The sequence below is a fragment of the Amphiprion ocellaris genome, chromosome 2, assembly GCF_022539595.1.
Source record: "Amphiprion ocellaris isolate individual 3 ecotype Okinawa chromosome 2, ASM2253959v1, whole genome shotgun sequence".
Taxonomy (NCBI): Eukaryota; Metazoa; Chordata; class Actinopteri; family Pomacentridae; genus Amphiprion; species Amphiprion ocellaris.
Window position 1 is genome coordinate 32,589,625 of NC_072767.1, and position 23,337 is coordinate 32,612,961.

At 39.8% G+C, this 23,337-nt stretch overlaps 1 protein-coding gene across 4 annotated transcripts in view; it reads left to right on the forward strand.

Annotated features, from left to right (window-relative positions):
* lpp (LIM domain containing preferred translocation partner in lipoma) overlaps positions 1 to 23,337 on the forward strand; it is a 217,564-nt gene that overhangs the window by 163,900 nt on the left and 30,327 nt on the right. For all 4 annotated transcript variants that reach the window (XM_023268061.3, XM_035947166.2, XM_055014703.1 and 1 more), the window contains 2 exons: positions 6,155 to 6,251; positions 22,182 to 22,351. In XM_023268061.3, the coding sequence (XP_023123829.2) occupies positions 6,155 to 6,251; positions 22,182 to 22,351 (267 nt within the window). The remainder of the gene's footprint in view (positions 1 to 6,154; positions 6,252 to 22,181; positions 22,352 to 23,337) is intronic.

Consider the following 23,337-nt stretch of genomic DNA (forward strand, 5'->3'; position numbering starts at 1 on the left):
ATGTTATAATTGACAGACTCGCCACTTAAAGGAGAAAATACTGAGTAGAAGTCTGTGGGAGGATTCTGTAACCGCAAAGGTGGTGATTGTATAAGACATATCCAGCCCCACACTCCCAAAATGCTGGTTGCCTACTTTGTAACATTGATTGTATTAAAAGATGAATGAACCCTCTGTTATGTCACCCATAGGTTATTGCGAACATTGTTTTGAAGCTGAGTGTGGTGGCTCCGCCTGTCGCCATCTTAACCGTCCTCCTAACTCCTGGCAAATCCCAAAAAGAGTAAAGAGGTGGAGTGTGACTGGAGCTGAAGCAAGCCATACAAACATCTCTGGGTCATGAACTGCTATAATGATGCTCACCTGTCATATTTCTGCATAACTTCAAGCTTTAATAGAATTGAATTAGGTGAGTTATGTGCAAATCCATCTCCGGTACAGTTGTAATGAACTGTGAATTTAACTATATAGCCCCAAACCATTTTTTGTACCAGGTTGTAAACAGGGTTACTTCCGCTGTAAAGTTGGACATTTTAACATGGGGGTTCTATAGAGATTGACCCCCCTTCAGAGCCAGCCTCAAGTGGGCATTCGAGGAACTGCAGTTTTTTGGCACTTCATCAAAGGCTGTATTCTTCAGACCCCAAGGTTACCAGTTGCGTTCATGTCAGAAAATCGCAACTATGACTGCAAAAGTCAGCTTGTTTTCAAAGCTTGCATCCAACATGGCTTGAAAAGATGCAAAACTCCCAGCAAAAGCTGCAATTATGGCCATATCACGTCAGCCAAAGTCAGGCGTTTAAAGTAATTAAATGCTTAAATTTTTTTAAAAAGCTAAACAGACTCTTTTTTTCATACCATCTTGTGCCGATCTAGAGAGAAATCTAAGTTAGGAATACTGTTATGGACAAAGCTATGCATGTTTCCTTGTTATTCAAACTGTATAAATAATAAGTTGTGCTAAAATACCATGAACTTACTGTATGTTAATGTTGGTCAACTGTATGTCTGAGTTTAGACACCAGTAGGATCAGATCAATAGAGTATCCACATCTTCCTCACATTAAAACACATGTATAACTTTAACCATGCTGCATCATTAATGTGACAGGCGGAGACGACGTGCTCTGCTGTGTTTTATCTTACACATCTGTACATTCCCATCGTTCTGAACCATAGGAGGTGATGATATGTAAATAGCTGCAGCTTCCTGTTCTCTTGCGCTCCTTTGTTCCACCTCCACTAACAAAGGTGCAGATCTGATGCCCTGAGAACAGTTGTCTCTCCTGTTCACTCTCTATCACTGCAGTGGAAGCAGGAAAGACAGAGCCTGAGGTTTGGTTCTTAGCGGGACACGATGCTGTCAGGGCATCAGGTGAGAGCATGTCATGAGCCCCCCGAACCCTCAGCCCACCCCGCCCACCCCACTCCTCACTTAATCAGTTCTGACACAATGCCAATTCCACAGTGGGTGGCGCACACAGCTTTATTCGTAGATGTGGCAGTCGGGCAGTGATCAGCTCCCAGAGTCTGTCATGCTGTATCAGGCGGCACGCAACACTGGTCACTTGCTGATTTTATTGTTGTTTTTGATTTTAAGTGGTCTGGCATTTAACAACTCTCTAAAAATCATTTGTCAAGTCGAAAGGCAGTTGATGGTCCATCAGGATGTCTGTCAGGGGTATTACAGCTGATAAAAAAAAAAAAAAAAAACCCAGGCAGCAGATGACCTGAAACTCTAAGCCCCTTATATGGGAAAACAGTGGAAAATAGGTGCAGCTTTTAACCCAGTCGCCACTAAATTTAAGCACTAACTTCAATGAAACTGCGGCTGAGTGTCCTGAGGGCGTAGGCAAACAATTTACTGAAGTGAGCCAGACATAACTGAAAAAATCATGTCTGCAGCACGTATAGCTGCTGTATGGTTTCTATTGTTGTCTCTGAAAAGCTGAACAGGAACTGCGAAGCAATCATAAAGCATGCAGGGAAGCAATTTCTTTCTCTTATTCAAGTGAAAAATTATTCCGTGCTGTCACAAAAGACTCCCTAACAAGGTGCTTTAAACTCTCTGGCAGTGCGTTGCTGCGGGGTGTCACAGAGTGGATAAGATATAAATGAAGCTTAAACTCAAAAGTCTGTTTCTGGTAATAGCAGCATTTCGTTCCCTCTCCAATGTTCTTTTGATGTGGAGCTAAGATTAACAGTGTTAAATCGTCTACTTCACTGTCTGAAACTACACAGGCATAATGAGCAGAAGGTTGACAACAAGAGCTGTTCTTTGAGGTATATGAACGTTGAAAAGATTTATTTTGTTTTCTTTTGTGCAGGTTGTTGTATTAGAATTCAGCTCCTCCATGCAAACCACCTCTGACCATTGTGTATTATTTTCAAAAAAGCAAGGGATTTAAGGTGACAACAGAGGAATACCCAACGGCTGAGGAATGTTCCCTTTCATCTCTTCCTAATCCCCCATCATGTCATTCTGGCCAATGATGGCGAGTGGCTGAGGAGGCACAAGGTGCCAAAGAATCCAGGAGATCAGGCCCAGCTGCTCTCTAGAGAACTCGTCGGCATGGCAGAAAGATTTGCACGTTGAACATGTTGAGTTAATGAGGCCTACTGTTTGGGCTTCCATTATCAGCCTGCTGCATCCTGAGCCAGGCCCAGCAAACGTCATGCATCATAAAATTTAGATGCTCCTTGATACATTGTGGACAGTAAGCAGAGCTCAGCATTTCTGGCTGTCGCTGGAAATTAACCCAGCAAACCATCGACTGTACTCATTTCAAATATGCTGTACATTTACTTTACCACCTTTAATGTGTTGTGGAAATTACATTTATTCTTGTAGCTTTGTCTCACACATACATAGTGAGATCAGTTAATGAAACATATCCCTTAAATGCACAGGTAATTTTTCAACAACACTCATCCACACAGAGGCAGATTAAGCTCTATATTAAAAATCATAGTGATGGTGAAATTTTCTATGCATAATTAACAACAATAAACACAGTAATATGTGTATTTTTTTTAATTAATAACATTTTTAATCATTTGTAAGCCATGCTGCCCTAGCACAATTTAATGTACATTTTGAAGTGCTGCATGACAAAAAGTTAGCAAAAACAACAAAACTCAAAAAATATTGCTCAGTTTTGCAAAAAACATCTTTCATCGCTTTGAAAGAGTTAAAGTGATTCTCGTGCACATGACTGATGAACTTTTTCTGCCACTTTCTTTGTCTTCGTCAGCATGAAACGTTTCTGATACCAGCATACATGAAAGCATAATTACAACTTGCCTGATTGAAAACAATTCTAAAATACTTCTCGATATTTTTGACTTGTAGATTGCCAGAGTTTTGGCTATTTCTTCTTCTTAAAGATTTTTAGCTTTTTTTTTTAGCTGTTGACGACCCAGGCTGTTTCTGGGCTCTTCTGCTCTGTTAATTCCAGCCATGCATAACGTAGTTTATATCGCCATCTTATTTTTAGCCTATTAGCTCCAAAGCAGAAAGCAAGCCTTTGAGTGACACCTACATAACCTAAAATAGTCGAAACAGTACTCGAGTATGTATGGATGGACGTGTCAAAACATCCCTTTTGTTGTCTCCAGCCATGGCCAAAGCACCTGAAAGCTAACAGGAACATTTCCTCAAAAAACTACTTGTGCATTTCTAGCAGCAGCATCAAGGCTGTTGAGGTCTGAGATTCTCTCATCAGTACTAACTTCTCTGCTAATTGGGTATACATTCCCTTCTGAATTGCTATTGTTCATGTTTCAGTTCGGATTTTAAATGATCTGATTCATGATTGGCACAGAAGCTAATTCCTCATCATTAACACTTATCACTTACATCTTTATTTGCAGAGATGCTATTATCAAAATCCTCTAAAATCCTAAAAAATGCTTTTCTGCACTAAACACGTAACTCAGGTGCTGCAACATCATGTTCCTGTGAAAATAAACCAAACACACTCAGTTCTGTGACAGTGTGTCTGCATTTAGGCATTGGAACACTTCCTCATGACATCAAACTGCCAGTTGTGGAGTCTCACAAAGTACATTTACTCAAGTTGCTCAAATTTTTTAAGTACAAATTCAAAATACTTCCTCAACTCCACTACATCTCCAAAACAAATATTGTACCTTTTGCTCCACACAACTTCAGTTACTTTTCAGATGACAAGTTGTCAAATTGTACATGTTTAGTAAAAACAACACATCTCCAGATCAAGTTTTCAATTTGTATTTTTATGCTAAACTGAATGATTCAAAAGCTGACTTTTTAGAGATACCTGGTTCTCACAGGGCAGCAACGCCACAGACATTTAAATATCTTCTAGAATATGATGCATCACTGTAGATTAAACTACCCACCAGGATATAAAATCATTAAAATTAACTCAGTCTTTAACATCCAATGCAGTAAAATGCAATGTAATAATCCACAAGCACCATATCTTGTAGTAAAACATTGACTGGGAGTATTTTTATGCAGAGTAAATACTTGTAGTCCTGATACTTAAAGTAAAATTTAATACTTTTAATTCAAGTTTTGAATGCAGGACTTTTACTTGTTGTGTAATATTTTTTTGTATCTTATACCTAGTTTTACTTGAGTGAAGGATTAGAATACTTCTGCCAACAATGTAAACTAGAAAATAAAACATTTCCCTTTCCAATTTTCATTCATCATACTGTTATTCAAAGAACTGAGGTTAATACATACCTCGGGTCACTATCAACACTAGGTACTTCTTAGCTAAGTTTTTTATAAGCTCTTTTTTCATTTTGATGTTTTGACACGTAAACACTGTTGAAGGCAAATAGTTCAGGGATAGGGAAGAATATCAGAGACTTAAGTGGTGATTTGAAAAAAAAAGAATAAATTACACAAGGTGCAAAATAGCCCTGAAAGCATCTGAGGGTTAAATGCATGCAAATTGAGTCAATAGTACCAGAGGTATCGTACGACAGGATTTGTAATTGCTCTTTCATTCTGAATACAAAAATGTCTTTTTCACTAAATCTCCTATTGACGAATCTGATTCCTTTATGTGACACAGTAAACCGCAAATAAATTAACAAAAAACCAGACCCTCGGCTAACATTCACCCAGCTCCCAGATGTCGCAATTAGGAGCACTTCAAAGGTCAGCTCAGATCTCGGTCCGAGTTGCGATATTGAAAATCAAATCTACTGTAAAGATTCAGCCGGCCCCAGATCTAGGGAAGGTCATCCGAGTGTCACCGATTTCTGGAAAAAAAAAAAAAGCTCGGCCGCTCAGCACGAAAAGAGTCAAGTTCAGGCCTCCGGGGTGTCTGAAAAGGACACACGCACCTGTGACGGGATTGTGCCGTGAACCGGAGCCGGGGGATGAGGGAGGGGGATTCTCCGACTCTGAGGATGATTGGCAGAAAATGTCAGGCACAACACGTCAGCCCCATACAGACACACAGCAGGCAGATGTCAGCGACTGCATGATAAGAAGGAGGGCAGGCTCACAAGGAAAAGGAAGGAAGTGGCATCTTCAGAGAGTTATGTCATCCTTTCCAGAATCTTTTACAGATTAGGCCCCAGCACAGCTCTCACCTAAAGTCCTTTTGTGCTCAGAGTGCGACTACATAACTATCTCCCGACCTATCACCCAAATGTACGAGACTTAAAAAGCAGCTTTCTTCTAATATCTGCCTCTTCTTTTCCTCTTGCTATCATCATTTTCCAAACACAAGGATTAGTCAGGGTCACAGTTTTTTTCCACATACTTGTATTGCACAGAAGGAAATGCACAACCTTCTGGGCTGCACACCACCGGGGCCTGAGCCAGGGTCAGATATCTCAGAGGAGAAAGGCAGACCAAGACCATCCACTGCATGTTAATTACAGCCAATGTGTTTTGTTTGACCTTGAGACGGTTCAACCTGATTTATTTAAGTCAGGTTTTTCTGAAGCGTTAAGTTGAAGTTGGACACATTTTGTTGAGAATACATTCGCTGCACTTTTTCTTTTCATCTGAACCAACACAGACTGCGGGTAATATTCATCAGAGAGGTGAAAGTGAATGCAAGAAACTGCTAAAATGTTTTTCATCTCCTTGTTGAGCTTCGTGAATCACAGCTGCTGAATGCTTCTTTGTCTGGTTTATCAGGGCAGTGCTCCCGTGGCTCACCCTGAAGATGAGCTGGAACGCCTGACCAAGAAGATGCTGTTTGACATGGACAACCCTCCATCTGAGGAGTATTTTGGTAAGACACCACAGCTCATCTCATTTACACCCCATTAGCACTAGGCTTTTTGACTTGTCACATCAGCAGTAAATACTGAAGTGATTAACACTGAATGCCTGAAAAATGCCAAGAATCATAGGTGTTACAGATCTGAAGTGATCTTCTCATTATATCTTCAATGTAACAGGCTGTCCATTTATTTTTTAGTCTGTTATATATTTAATGATTATTATTATTCTGAAATATGTTTAAAATCCTGCAAAAAATTCCTGAAAAGACAAATAGAAAAGTTTTGGAGCAAGTATACAAATGTGCATATAAGAACTTTTTTTGGCTTAAACGAACTGAACTGCCGACTGTGCAGTAAGTATGAAGAAATATAAAAAATATCTATAGTATAGAGAGCCATTATTTTTCTAGTATTGGTGACATCTGTGGGCATTCAGTAGTCCCTGTCGAATCCATGTTTTTAAAAATGTTGTAAATGAAATTATCACAGAAATTTATCTTTTTTATTTGCTTTATATATTTATATTATTAAATTTAATATTATATTGTTATATGGTACAAGTTTTTTTTTGAGTTCTCTCTCCATCTAGTTACGGTTGTGCTGTTTCCTTCAAGACTTTATATTAAAAGCCTTCTTGGGGTTTCGAGGGTTTACAGCTTTTTTGCTACCATTAGTTTAGCTTACTAGCAGTGAAACCATGTTACAGAAGAAACCAAATAAATCGAAACAATATCCTCTTTTTTATATCGATAGAGCAAACAGAATTGTCAAAGTATCAATTCTCTTTCTGTTTATTAATTTAGCTTTCTCTTAACCAGAACATCTCCTGAGATACACAATATACACACCATGTTACCATCTACTTTACCAGTAAAGAAATCAATGAAGACCTTCTGTATATTGGAGGGTGTAATAGTTCAAGAGGAACAAATAACACGAATCCCATGAGACACAGTTCCCAGATCCATCATTTTCTACTATGTGCTGAATTGTAGGCCTCTTTATGGAAAGTATGGAAAGTGAGTATAATACATTTATTTCAAGCATACAATAGACATCAGCTGACTCTGTTATCACCAGTTGCATTCATAAAGTCAGTGAAGTGTTTTTTATTTTAAATCGTCCACTCTCTCATAATGTCACTGTCTTCTTTACTTGATTTCTCCATCCACCCCTGCCTCCTCCTCTTCAAGTTTCTCATTACTGCTACACATGGCAACAGGATCGTTTCCCTTGTCCACCTTGTGTATCACATATCGTAGTGATGTGTTTGCTCTGTATTGTGCTGAGGGAAATTTAATTCACTCCCTGAAACCCACGTGTGTGCCTGAATGAGACTAAATGGTCTCTGCTGCTATAAGAAGATCTGTTTTCTCTGCTCCAAGTGTCACTCACATGACAACAGTCGCTTCATAACAACGACTTCCATAGTTGCTTGTAGAGAAATGGCTAAAATTAGTCCCCTGACTCACTGTTTGATTCACACGTAACCACTACAGGGAGCAGCTTTGCAGACAAATAGCTATCTTTTTCATACACTGCACAGCGGTTTTGTAAACATTAGTGCAGGCAATGTGATCTCATTAGGAGTACTCACTCAGTCACTTTTCACCATAACATCTGGTGAAAGTGCATCCTCCATTACTTCTGAATAAACCAAACATACTGATTCTAGTTCAAAACGTATGAGGTGTGATCAAAAAGTTCTGAAACTGTGCCTATGAAAATAAAAAACATACCTGATTTATGTTTGACTACCATCCCTGTTGAATTAGTGTCTTTGTGCAGTGCTACCAGCACTTGAATTTCTCCCTGGATGTGATTATGTCAAGCACCTTCTACCACGGGTGATGAATCTCCTAAACAGAGGCCGGTGCAGGTTCTCCATCGAGTGATACCAGGTCTTGTCCAGCCATTGAGAACATTAACAAGAGAACGCCAGCTTCACCCTGGTTGTTCTGTGTACACGTCCGGCTTTTACTTGCTTTCATTAGCTAATGTGTATCAGGGTTATACTTATTTCTATTTTTATTTGTGTGTGTAAATGGATATGTTTTTTATGTTCTTAATTGTTGTGCTAGCATTAAAATTATTACCTTTGTACACTGACCAATAGGCTAAAGTGAGGTGGATAAAGTTAAAATACACCTTTTTTTCTTGTCCTTAGAAAAGGTCAGTAATAATAATAGTTAGTGATATATTTCATCATGATGCATTTTTTTACCTATATTTCCCAACCCTACAATGCCATGAATGTTGAAGAAAACGACGAGCATTCTGCTGTTGCGCTCCTGACCTGATGCGACTTGTCCGTTATTGAAACTGCGACAACTACTGTTACTTCTGTCACTGGTAGCTGTACACCTACCTCTTGTAACCAGTGATGATCTTCTGCATGAACGTTGGATAATTTGGATCATCTCGGCTACTGACTGACACAAAATGTGATTTTTGTTCCAGTTTGAGCTCCATGGAGAAATCACAAATGTGCACCTAGCAGTAGTCACATACCAAGTTTAAAACACGTCCTGGTGTTAATAGCGCAGCGTCAAGTGGTCTGCTGATTTAGAACAGTCACTATTTAAACATGTCTGACTTGTGTGACCATGATTCTCTTTGTGTTTGTGCACCACAAACATTATGGGAACTTTTGGATCACTGCTTATATCTGCCGCTAGGCTTAATTGCTGGATAAAGTAATGTGGGATAGTGGGTTAATGGCTTACTGGCATAAGGTTTCCTAGATTAGCCCACCCAGTGACCTACAAAGTTAGTTTGGTATCACTGGAACATTGTTTTTGGAAAATGGCTGGAGGCTTTGGAACACAGTTCAGGTGTGTGAGATCCAGACAGGACTAACCTGGTACTTCTTATCCATTAATTTCCATGGTGTGGAAACAGCCACGGCTGTATCAGTCTGGAAAGCAGTCCTCAAGGTAGAGTCTCCAAACTGTATCATTGAGATCAAAGGATAAGGCTCAGGGTATAATGACAATAGGAGATACAGTCAAGGCTTTGGGCAGATGAAACATCCAGATTTTGATAAAACTGCGCCTCATTTCATTGTCCACCTTTTTACAGCATTGCATTGCTCTTTCCCTTTTTTTCCAGTGAAGCACTTGATATTTAATTTTGCTCTCATTTGAAAAAAATAAAAATATAACTGCCGGGATTAAACAAAATACCAAATTTAATACTATTTTGCAAAATAGGATTCAAAAGGCAAGGATTCTGTGCATTTATATTTCATTTCTATTTTTCCGCCCTCTGCACCCTCAGCTGCCAGCGAGTGCCATCCCTCTGCTGCTCTCTCTTCTCTAGCCTTTAATCCCCTTTGCCCTGGAATTAGTTCCCATGCCCATTAGATACCTCATTCAGTACAGTCAGTGGGACTCTGGAGCAGGCTTTATATCAGCACATAATCACACAGCACACCATGATAGCATGTGTAGGTGTATTATAGCTACAGGGACATGTATTTAACTGGTATTAAGGGATATTCGGCTTCACGTTGGTGCGCACTGATGTAAAGACCTTAATTGGTTCACATTAGACATAGGTCAAATGGATCTGCTGGCTTAAGCAAAGTGTAGTCATTTTACAGGGGAGTGGCCTTGTTGGCCTAATTTTTGAGTTAATGTGTAGCAAGGCAGACCTGGCATGAACTCAGTGTACTGCTATACCGTGCATGATGTTACTGCTGTTTGCCTGCAACAACACTGACTGGCTGAGGGCTGGTAATGCAAGGACATGTGAGTTGGGAAATGGGTCATATGTGAGCTGAGGTAGCCAGAGCAAGTTAGGATAGCGTGTGCATCCCCGGCTGCCGGCGGCTGGCTGTTACCGTGGCGGAGGGGTAGTGAGGGTCATCTTGTGGTTAAACAAGGCGACAGCTGAATTAACTGAGAGATAGGGAGAGGGTGAGGGCAGAAAAAGCCCACGACTGAGGTGACTGCTGGGACTCATTAGGAGAGAGTTCAAGCGCCGGCACAGACTGCTCCGCAAATCCACAGAGCCGTCCTCCTCCCCCGCTGAATAATGTACATATAGTCACCACAGTGATGTTAAAATTAACTTCAGTCCGGGATGTTTCCTACTGTATATCCAGGGCTGTGGGAGAATCAGTCCCAGAGCACGAGACTTTTGTAATTACAAAGAACCTAATGGCACACAAGCCTCTCCTTTTTTATCAGGGGTAAAGGGGGGAAAGAGGGCTAGCAGTTTTTGAGACCCTAAGGCTAGTAATTAACAAGATTAATCAAAGTGGGGCTGCGATCTCTTGCACGCTACTGGACTGGATCATTGTCTTCCCATAGCAAAGTTTTATTGGTGTCACTAATGTCTTTGATGAGCTTCTAATCCGAAATAGTGAGTTTTCATTGGTCCAGAGGGGGTTAATTGAATTGAATTAACGTTACACTCTGGCTCTGTGATGTCACAGGGAAACTTTTCATGACACTCAGCGGAGCGCCATTGTATCTTCCAAGTTACACAACATTATTATGCTCGTTTACAACAACTGCAGTCCAGCAATTGCACCGGACAAGTCTTTGAAGACCTTCTGCGGCAAAACCCGGCAGATAAAAAAGCAGCAAATGCAAACGCTCCTCAAGCTGTGAAAAAACCTGAAAATGATGCACTATAAAAGAACGGCTTTTCTTGCGAGAAACCCAGTTTGCAAGCCAGAAATTCTCCCTTGTGATTGAAGCTTCTTTGAAAAGCAACTGATTAGTCCTGATTTAGAGTTCCAGATTAGATTTGAGTAATCTGAAAGAGCCTTTTCTCCAAATGTCATCATCCGTCATATTTAATCCACTTAGGTTGTGCGTAGGTGTACTGTGTTTGTGGAAATCTAATAAGACACAGCTACTCAGCTCGCAGTACAGATGCCTTGGCATTTGTGCATCAGAGGAACTTACAATATTTTGTCATCACTACATTTCTGTCAACCAAAACCAGGACATAAAGCTGAATAATTGAAAGGATGAGATGCTTTGCATTATTTACAATTAGTGATGATGATACTTATGCAGTGTAGTTCCCTCTGCCGCAGAGAATCTTTTTTATTTCTCCTACAACACCAAAATGACAAGTTGAGAATTCTGCTCTGTGATCCCAGACTTTCAGTATTCCATCGTATAGAATTAAGAAAGATGTGAAATTTTTAATATCCAATCAATATTTATACAGACTGATTTTCCAGAGAGATATCCGAGCTGTGGCATAAATGTTATTATCAGATGGAAGGCAGTCATTTGAAATTAGCAGAGATCCATATGGGCTAATGTTCTCCACACAGGACTCTGAGCTGTCGGGAAAGCCTCTCCTCCCGGTTTGAGCTAGCCTTTGTTTTATGATAAGAGCCAGGGAAGAAAAGGCAGGCTTTGCCATTTTTTTCTCATAATGTCAGCTGGAGAAGCCCTCATAATTTATAAGGCACCTCACATGAAAGGTTCATGAGGAATCTTGGAAGAGGTACAAATGGCAGTGTAGCTCCAGTAACAGTACAGGCCAGCGGAGTCAGAACAGATCAGCTGAGGTAATTGGGTCAGAAAAAAGTTTAGGTTCACACTGTGCGCTCTTGTGGAGCTGCCTCTAATTCTTTGTAATACAACTGAGCAACATAACTTAACGTATTAATAGGCTTCCAGTTTAGACAGCTTTGTGCATTGTCTAAGATACTCTGGTGGAATTCATTTGCATTTTACTGAGGTCGCCCTCAGCAACCTCTTAGGAGTTTGCTTTTAGATGTGCTTCTACATGTCATAACAAGTGGGTTGTATGTCAGAGTGAAAACCTTTCTGCTTCCTAAAAAAAGATGCCACCCCCACCCCCAACCTGCTTCCCCACCACGCTCCACCTCCACAATCTCCAAATGCCTTTGGCCAACCATCTCCCCCAATACAGATAACTGATTCCATTTAGTGTATGAAGGTGTACCTTTAATGTCATGTTCATTTGGCGTGTATGCAGAGACGACAAAACAAAAGCTCCTGTAGACAAGCAGATGCAAAATGATAATGCATGTAAATTTCAGTGTGCTTTACATAAAACTGCATAAACTATCAAGATGTTTTAAGTTTTAATCCTTTAGAATTTCAGCAAATCAGCAACAGTCATTTAATATGTTTACAGTCTTTATCCCATATGCCAATCATTTCAGACACCGACATATATCACCCAGAAAATCCACAAAAATTCTGTAGGGTCTATAAATGGCAGCAAAATGTATCAGATATAAACACTCTGTTAAAATAATCAACAAAAGGCAACTTAAACTGCATCATTTTACCGGTTAAAAACAAAGAATACACACACTGAGCAGTCCGTGTGTGAGTCAAGGTAGCAGTGTCTGGTGCGTTTGATGCAAAAGAACATTTTAAATGGAACATGCGGCAGAAAAATATACATTAGAGCGAGAATCAGCCACAGATGACAATGTTTGCACATGCCAAATGGGATGCAGCAGCTGAAGTTATGTTTTGCGACTTCATACACAACACAATGTGCTGATGGTTGTGTGTGGCAAACCTAACAACTTAAGATTTACCACACATGTTGATTTTTATTATTATCTAGTCAATTTCATGTATACATTCAGAAGCAATTTCTAATTTATGGACTTTGCATATTAGTTGATACTGTATTCAGCCCCCTATATAGTATTTTATAATGTTGGTGATGGAGTCTTACTCTACTGGCAATATGAATCATGGCCGGTACCAACTGACATAAAAGGATAATTACAACTTGCCTGAACCAAAGACAGTTTTGATTTTTGATATATATATATATATATATATATATATATATATATATATATATATATATATATGATATTTTGAATTGCACCCTGGTAGAATTTAGTGTTTTCTTTATATAAATAAAGACACTTTCACATTAATCTGATGCAAAAATGATACAAGTTAGGACATAAAAATGTGTTTAGTGGTTTAACACATAATGACATATACCTGTATGGCCAACAGAAACAAAGTGTTTTTCTGTTGTTGAGGCATTTACAACAAACTGGGAGCTTTTAACTTGAAAGGATGAAGTGATGTAATCCAACTGGAAGTTTGGAAAACTTTACCTATTTTGTTCTCTGCACTGTGACTACCCCCCATCAGGGCGCTAAACCCAGCATGAACACATCACAAACTGCGTTGCATCTGAAAGAGCCTTGTTACACATTACTTTTGGTTTCACAGAATTCTTATCTTTGTTCAAAACATGTACTGCAGCATAAATTACTTAGTGGACCACAATTGCTTACATTTATTGTAGTCTGTATTTAAATTCCCAAGGCGATGTACGTAAGGATTTAGCAACAATAATAATAATAATTCAACAGGTCAGAAAACAAATGGCTTTAATTGTGACCATATTTGCATCATATTTGTGACTGAGGTCAATTCTGAATATGATCACCAACTATGGGTCTACAAAACATCAACAGCTGCTTATCTGTCACATTTCTGGTAAAGTAGCTGCTCTACAACCGTCTGTTGAAGTGTTTAAACTGCACTCTGAGTTACCATGGTAACCACAGGTGTAGCTAAATCAGTCAGAGCGAAAATCTTAAGGATTATAACTTTAAATCTAATGAAAACATTTCTAGAGCCACTTTCAAAAAAGTGACATGTAATTAAAAAAAAACAACAAAATGAAAATACTAGAATCATTTTGGTTTGAACCTGACTGGATCTTTTTTTTTTTTCCCTTAACGGTGTAATCTCCTCACAGGCCCATTCCCTCGAAGAGCCTATTTCCTCTTTGACTATGTGAAGATTTCCTCCAATCACTATGGATAAGTGTTGACATTCACTTTGTTGTGCTGTGTTGTAGTCCTTGTGTGTGTGTGTGTATGTACGTTGCAGCGATCACTGTGAGACAGAAAAGCATAATGCTGCTGGAAGGAGGTCACAGACCACCCAGGGGGAGGGGGGCAGCATACGAAGCAGTCTGGTGACATGGCAACTTGTCTAAAGCCCATGCATGCATCACTAGACCACCTACAGTGGATTATAATGTACGACTGCAAAGGGTTGAATTAGACAACACAATACCCACGGATGATCCATCATAGCTGCTTTTTATAAGAAAAATGCAGTATGTATGTCAGTGTGAGGCTGCGGATTTGACTTCTAAGACCCCTTTTCTTATGTAAATAACACGGAATGCTTTGAATCTTAATCTACAAATTTGCCACATTAAAGAAATTCTGCAAAAACCAACAGCTTTTTATTGAAACTGTCAATAATACACGTCTTTTATGAATGAGATCTTAGCGGTTATTCTGCTATGTCATCATCTTGCTGGTCACGTGATGTTTTCAATACTTTCAATACTAGTTTATGGCTCCTCTTTGCCTGTTTTTTTTTTTTTTCTCTCCTCATTATCTCCACTGCCTCTGACCTCGCAGTGCTGCTTTCTAGTTTCTCAGCTGATGCAGTGTGCCAGCATGGGGCTTCTCTTCCCGGCGACAGAAGCCCGCTTTTTGGCAGCGGTTCACGTGAGGTGACCACCCTCCTCCCCTCCGCCTCCCTCCCCTCCGCCCGCCCCTTCCTCCCCCGCCAGGCTCGGCGCTTGCTATCCTGCCTCGTTGAGACAGCTCCACTGAGGCTTGCAAGATCAGCTGCCGTGCGAGCCCAGCTGATGCTTCTGGGCACTCACGTTGCTAGATTTCATTTGTGAGTGAGCGTTTGACCTCAGGAATGAGTAGACATCCGCATGCTCATGCTCACGCAAACGCAGACATACTTGCGAGCGCACGGATAAACAGCAAAAAAAAACCAAAAAAAAAACAACACACGCAGCATGTAAACATGCCCTGCTGCAAACACTCTTACCTCTCCCCGGCCTACCTCCTTGCCTACCGCTCTTCCCTTTCACCCCGTTCGCCAGCCCCGGATCCCTCCGTGGCACCCCTCCTCGTCCCTCCTGCCAACCTGCTCTTAAAACATGTAACCTACACTCAGTCCTCCCTCCGCCGGCCGCCGTGGGCCCTGACAGGCCGAGCTGTAATGCTTAGTGGCACAGGCTCGCCTATCCTCCATCCTCCACCATCGCCGCAGCAGTTCTGCAGATTGCTATTTGCTGACGTTGGGAATGAGATTAAAGGCAGGGGTTAGGAAAGAGACATCCAGAGATTGAAATGCAGCGATGACAGCTATTTCTCTTGTCATTCCAAGGCAACTGAAGGCCACAGCATTGTCAGGCTGCATGGAGGGCAATCTGCAGCAACAAAGTAGATTAACCTAGAGGGGAAAGAGATGAAACAGCGCACAAATCATGGCCTATGGCAGTTACACTCCAAAAGAGTTCGACAGAGTTACAGTATTTTAACCACTCGCTGACCTATTATGTATGTCTTTAATTAAGGGTGAAGAATTTGTCACAACTTTGTGTCTTTATTTAGCCCACCTTTTATAGCTTGTCATAAGAAATTAATGCTGTTTGGTGTCAGCTAAGTTGTAGAAACACTTTATTAAATAATAAAGCTGTATTAAGTATATTTTATCCATGTTATGGCCTTAATATCAGAATGCAGCATGTGCAGTAGTTGAATGTGTTTTGCATTTTTACCATCGTATCTATCAGATATTTTAATCCAAGCACAAAAGTTTAGTTGAAGTCCTAAAATGGATTTTGTGGTTCTTTTATTAGTTTTGGATACGAGCAGCAGTTGCTGGCTTTGCCTTTGGGGTTTGCAAGGGTTGCACCAGCAGAATTGTATTCTTTGGTAACATAGTGTGAAAAGTTTGGTCTCCCACAAAAAAAAGTTCCTTGCGATCCTTCTTTACATGCACGATCTTTGATTTCTGACGATGTAAGATCAAATTGAGCTGCAAGTGTGCTCCCTCTCTGCCTTTCATGCTGCTTCAATATCACGGCGTGAAAAAACAAAGAAGGCAAAGACTGAGGGAAATCTGAAGCGTTCTGCCACTCAACATCCCCCAATCCCAAACAACAGCGTCTCACTGCCACTACAAATACATTAGAAATCAATTATTTATGGAACAGAGTCAGGGCCTCTTTAATCTTTTCCTTTTATCCAATTAAATTGTCTAACCATTCTAAGCCTCTATAGCTCACAGGGAATGTGCTTCTTTTTTTTAAAAAAAAAAGAAAAGAAGAAAAGATTTTTCTCTTCAGTCCTTCTTTTGACTTTCGATGTAACAGAGAAGAGACACTTCTGAGGCTTGAAGAATGAAAGGAAAGAAAGTGAGTAAAGTGTAAATGAACTCCCCCTCCCGCCCCGTCACCATTGCATTGGTTCTACAGGAAGTATTTGAAGTTTAGATATCAAGACTCTGGTTCCATTCCCCGCGCAAAGGGACGCTGGGGAGCGGTGAGGCCTTTCATGATTCCTTTATGCCCAGCTGAAATAGTTCGAAAGTATTTGGGATCATCTCCACAGGGGTAAATACGATGTTGCTTCAATTGCTGTCCTGTATTATTCAAGAAGTCAATTGAAGTAGTGTCTCAAAATTGAAAATGCTTATTTCCAACGCAGACGTATGAAATTATTGATGTGAAGCCTCGTAAAACTCTCTGCACTCGTCCCTGTTATCATACAGTAGGACTGTTGGAAGAAAACATACACGCTGCAAAGCTTTACGTTTTTGCACTTTGTGGAATCATTTTCATACCTTGCAGGAAAAGAAGTTACAGTAGAATTTAAAACCAAAAGTGTTGTGGTTTGTCGCAGGGACCATTTTTGATTCTTTACTCTAAAAATGTTAAGTTGATTTAAAAAGAGACTTAACCGCTTCACTGTTAGATCCTGGCATCGGCCTCACGATACAAATAGTGTAAATGTTTTTAAGATAACAACAGCAGCAGTGGTTTCTTACTTTATAGTGAGAGTGAGTATACAGCAAAACAGTTGTGTTGTAGAGCAACACTGTCTCCCAATAACTCCATTGTGTTACATTATGTTTCAAAAGAAATTTTATTTTTAAAGAAACATTTTTTTCACCGAAAGCTAAGAGTGGGATTTAATAGGAAAACCTCTTATTTTGAAAAAGCCTCCAAGTCCACAGAAAGAGGAGCATGAGGGTATAAGTCAGCATCATGACCCTCATTCAGGAGACTGGGGTTCACATGCAGTGTGAGGTCGCTATTCTTTGACCAAAGTTTTGTTTTTTATTTGTCATTTTGTTAGATTTAGGCAGTTTAGAAAAACGTCACGCTTTGGTTGACATTTTCACTACAGATTAGAAGCTTGGTTAAATTTAGGCTCCTGGTTTCACAACGTATTTCAAGCTTCTCCTGACTAAATTCTGGCCAGCTGCATACAGTACTACAGTAATAATTACTATTATATACTGAATTTCTCCTGCACTGCATCCACATTAGAGTAGAATTTTTTATCAGTGATTCTCAGTACAATAGCAGTGAACACCAGAAGGTCGAATCAAAAACAACAATAGAAATTAGAGTTTAAAAGAGGAGTCAGTCAGTTAGTTGATCAGCAGAACTATCATCACATTTTAAGTTTTTATTTGGACATAAATGTCTGCAGTTCTCTGGTTCCAGCTTCTCCGATGTGAATATTGCTGCTTTTGTTTGTCTTCTGTCAGTAAACCACATACAGTATATTTGTGTTCTGAAGTGTAGGTGGAAAAAACAGTGAGCTGTCTGTGTCTGAACGGAGGCTTGAGGAAATTATGGCAAAGATATTACTCTATTTCATGACATTTTATAGTCTAAGCAATGACAATATTTTAAGTGTCCTAATCTCACCAGTAGTTAAGCTTTTGGGGGAATCCACAGGAATATAAAAGCATACTGTAGTTTCAAATCCGACTGTAAACAATGTCGGATCTGCTGCTCTTTGTCTCCTAACGATGTGAATTCATGTGTGGGCTGCATGGCATGACATGTCTGTGGGTTTGCATACAGTATGTGATACATGTCTGTGTTTGTATATATTCATCTACATGTGCGGCATGCTTGGCGCAAAGAGATTTTTTTTTTTTTTCTGGTCTGTGTGTGCATGTTGGGGTAAAACTGTGTACACTGTACGCACACTCGTGCACAAATAGCTCCTGAGGGCCTTCGCGATCACAGACTGCCAAAAGGAAAAGGATTTCCGAGAGGTTTCTTTCTCGCTATTTAAAGTGGGAGCCCTGTGGGACATGTTTGGCATTCTCATCCACTCACTGAAGATGGCCTGTGATCTGAAGCCACTAACAGGCTCGGCGCGTTCCGTCTCTGTCTCTCACTCGCTCTCTCTCCCTTTCTCTTTCCCTCTGGCTCTCTGAAGTGATTACCCTGCTTGTGATTCCGCTGACACCCACATGTCCCCCCGAGACGTGCCTTCACTAGTTTGTTTAATCTGCCTCCCTGTACAGTAGGTAACACAGCCGTAATTGAGGTGTGGATAGAGCTGTGGGAACAGATGAATCCGATGGCGGGCTTTATGTAAACTTGTCTCCGCCGGATGACAGCAGTCGCTAAATTAATGTACAAAATGCTGCTGTGACAAGAATTTTTAAAGTTAAATGTCACTTTTTTTGTATCCTAATGCCTCCCCGGTGAATAAATGATGAGTCCTGTAATACGAGAGTCACAAATATCCAGTATTTCAGTGTTTCAATAATGTTTTCAAAATGTTGCTGGAAAAAGTTGGTTCTTTCAGCAACTTTACTCCATTTCCCGTGATAAGATAATGAGTTTTCTGAGATTAGAATACCATTAACAAGCCTCGCAGTCAAGCAGATATTTGATCTCAGCAACATATGACTTCCAAAAGTTGTGCTGATACCTGAGACAGATTCTGCTTTACACTCTGTTTGAATTTTTTGATATGAAAACAGCAAGTGGAACTGTGAAAATGCAAGCATCAGATACTCTATCTCCCCCCGGTTAGTGTCTCGCCTCTGTCTGTAACACGCTTGAACCGCTCTGTTCAGAACATACAGAGTGTCAATCATCGCCCAAATCAGCCTTTAGATGAAGCAAAAAATGAAAAAGGAAGAAAAATGATCCATCGAGCTGAACTTAAATTAATTAAATATACTGTATCATGCTTCCTCTGAGAGATTGCATCTGTCCTCAGATGTGTAAAAAATAAAACATTCTCAGATATGCTTTTAAACCCTATTATTGTAAGATACCAGTAATTAAATTGACAGTGTTATTAATTGGGTTGAAGATAACTTGCATTGAGTCGAGGACATCTTAAACTCAATTAAAGATATCTCCAACTCAATTAAAGATATCCAAATGCCATGTCCCGCAATATGCAATCAGGCTCTTTCTGGAGCAATAATATCAGTTCACTTGTGCCCCTTTTACAAAGACTTCGTTGTACTTCTAAAGTTTTCTTTTTATCATTTAAAGCCTGACTTTTTAAACAGATGTCACTCTTTGGTGATGTGTATGGTTTCTTTAATGTGGCATAATTATAGTATTTAATCCTTCCTTATCCCGTGTTTGAAATAGAAATGAAGATTAGGCACTTCTAACATCAGGAAATGAGCATTTAAAGGGACAGCTCACATTTTTGGCCACAAGGAAGGATGAGTTGATGAGCGGACAACAGCTCGGTCTTTGGATTTAAGCTGTAAATGGAGTCAGATGCCCAAACATCCTTTAAATAAATGTTCTCTATCCACATCAGACTTATTTATCCATGCAGTTTCTGCTTTTTATGTTATTATTTCTCATGCTTTTAGCACATAAATAATTAATCAAAGGTTTTGATAATCAATTAGATGTACACTAAGATTTCATAATTTTCTTTAATTTTGTCTTTCATTTTACATTCAACACCTTTCAACACCTTTGGGAGATGTTGAACTGGTCTTGGAAGATTTATGATCACAATTTATATACATATTTTATAAAATAATGTACTGCAATACAGTTGCTAAGTGGAAAGAGCCACTGGTTCAAGAAGTATTTTTAGCATTTAATTTTTGTGCTTTGAACAATATCCTCAGCAACACAGGAGTCTCTTGGGTAAGTAAACAACTCTGTAGGTTTAAGTTATGGCTACTCGGTTTGTAAGAGAACATTGAGAGTATGTCTAAATATGATTAAATATCGGCTGCCGTTGCTATGGAGAAGAAGCCAGTTAGAAGCATTTGTGAAGGCAACACAACACAGAGCCAGAACCCGCTTCTCCACAACAGGAACTTTTCCCCGGTGAATGAGAACCTTTTTGGAAACTCTGTTGTTTATTTTGCATTTCGACCAGAATAGCCTCAGTTTTCAGTCTAGTTCACACATGTATATTTTGTTTTTTTGTCAAGACTTTTTTCCCCTTCTTTGTTCTCAAAAAAATCTTAATAATGCAAAAATACTATTGCAGCACTACCAAGAGCAAGCAACAAGCAGAACCCTAAAGCCATGTTGATCAGTCAGAAACTTGGAAAATAGCTCTGACCGGTGGCGATGGGCTATTGACAGTGATGCATCAAAGGGACTGTGGAAGAGTAACTGTACATTCATGTGTAAACCTGTAAAAAGTCTGGTTAGCCAGGCTAAACCAGCACCATTTTGGACACAACTGAAATGCAAAAAATCATCTCCTCTTTTGTAAACAAAGGAGATCAGGGTGGACACTCTAATGTCACAAGCGAAAACCCCCTATTTACATATAAACACTGCAGAGTTTCTGAATATCTTCACGCTGGAAGTCGTTTTTCAGAGGTTCAGTTTTTAGGGAACTTAAAGTCCAAAATACACAGGAAAGGCTATGCTTTAAACAATACCTGTGTATGTGTGGATATGTCCCGAATGAAGTTCCAGGTAGATTGTTTTAGCCCCAAACAACAGCTGCTCAAGTGAGGCAGTATTTTCTGAAAGTACAGCTACTTTCAGGGTGAGCTCAACAAGTCTTTTGCTAGTTGAGCACTCGCACATTTTACAACAACCATTCTTAAAAACCTGCAGCTGCAACAAGTTTATTCAGTATGTTATTTAGCTGTTGGTGCTTCTAAGCTGCTTCCTGTTGCTGCTCATCTCTTTTCTAGAACTGACTCAATGGCCACATTTGCAGAGCAGTAAATTATATTCAACAGGACAGCAGCATGAATCTCCTCTATGTGTGCTGTTGTTGCATAGCTGATGACAGGACTCTCAGTGTTGTGTTATGTACCATAATGCATTGCTGCATGTAACAAAACAAACAAAAACAAATTGTTTTTGCATGTGTTAGCTGATTTGTCTGAACTCTGGATTTGATGGACTTGAGGAACTTGTTAATTCTCTGGGAAGTTTGCACACATAAATCCACAGAAATGAAAGTATTGGAGATATTTGATGGAAATGTGGTACAATTACAGATTTGACCCATAATGGATTGTAGAATCCCTTTTCTCCACACCGTGATCATTTTCTTAAACCCATACATGGCTGATTTTTAAGTTCTTTGATTCAATGTTTAATACCTAAATGTCTGTTGAGAGCTGCAACTAAATTCTTACCTTATTTTTTTTTGTGCTCAGGCTTTCACCTTGGACCTTTTAATCAAAGAACTGTTTGAGTTATGCATCATTTGTACTGGTGTTTTAGACAGTTTCATGTCCAACCAAACTGTAGAGATGCTTTGGCAGCTCTTCTTGATTTTCTGATTCTCAGATTTATTTGAAGGTAAGATGTGATCTTTGCCATTCAAATTATTATTTTCACATCTTTTTAAGAAATATGTTGAAAGTATGCGTCTCTTATGAAAGACCATTTCTTTTGGTTACATTTGGACCTGATGGTTCTAGATGTGCTTCACTGTAGGATGATTCTCATCAGGTCAAACACTTCAGCTGAACGGAAATGCAGTAATATACACGTTTGAGTGATTTGTTTAGATGTTTTTGCAAGTATTTTCTGAGATGGGATTGTGCCTGTGTTTACTGATAAATATCTGATGTGAAATATGTGTGGATTTATAGTGACTGTGTTCCTCCTGCTCCTCGTCTCCGCAGGACGCTGTGCCAGCTGTGGAGAGAACGTCGTGGGTGAAGGCACCGGCTGCACCGCCATGGACCAGGTCTTCCATGTCGACTGCTTCGTCTGCATGACCTGCAGCACCAAGCTGCGGGGCAAGCCCTTCTACGCTGTGGAGAAGAAGGCGTATTGCGAGCCGTGCTATATCGTAAGCAACTTCTGTCTTTTCAAATTCAACTGCCTCAACACTTTGCTAACACACACTCTGGTTGTTCATGCATCCACGTGTCAAAAGTGCACATTGTACCGTCAGGTAGTGCTGTGCCTGGAAGTATCGCGTCTTTTCATTCGAGGCAACCACATGTCAGTTCATCAGAGCCCACAGAGCTCCCACCTCCCACCACATGCACTTTTTCGTTTCCTCTTCTGTTTTTGGTTTTGTTTTGTTTTTGGTCATTTAATGAAACTACCTCTTGTGAACTTTTCTCCTGCCTGAATGTCTCTTTAGATCGTCAGTCTTCTAATATAGGAGTTTCAATAAAAGGCAACTTTACTTCTCTTTTAGGTCCTTGAAAACTTTACACCTCTTCCTGAAACTTCTGTAAGAACCTAAAAAATCTTCTCCTGAATGCAGTTCCTTTCAATTATACAACTTAGAATGACAGTTAACTAGTAAGCTTGGTTCAGACTTTGAATGTGTTAGCAGACTTACAAATTCTTTAAGCTTTTCAATGGCAACATAGATGTAACACCAGATTCACACTGCAGGATTTTAGGCTGGTTTACCCATCTTTCACTTCTCTTGACAATCCAAAGTTACATCTGCTCTGGAATCTTGATCTGAACTGATTGTTGTGCTTAAATTATTTGGTAATAGAAGGGATTTACAGATCCAGTCTGAACTGAAGCTGCTCCCTGGCTCATTAGCGCCACCCTGATATTATCAAATATGTGATATTTGTGAATTAAAATCTTGATGGTTGTGATGTTTCAGCTTCATGTTCTATTGATGCCCTTCTCTTACAGTGATGTCATGGTCAAGTGTTGATAACAGCTTTAAAAAAAAAAAAAAATTACCACAGCTTGACCTTCATAAAACAAATGCAAAACTTGTCTTAGATACTCACCTTTTTCTCACCCAACAGTACTTGATGTCATTTGTTCTCCCTGAATAATATCAGAGATGCATTCTTT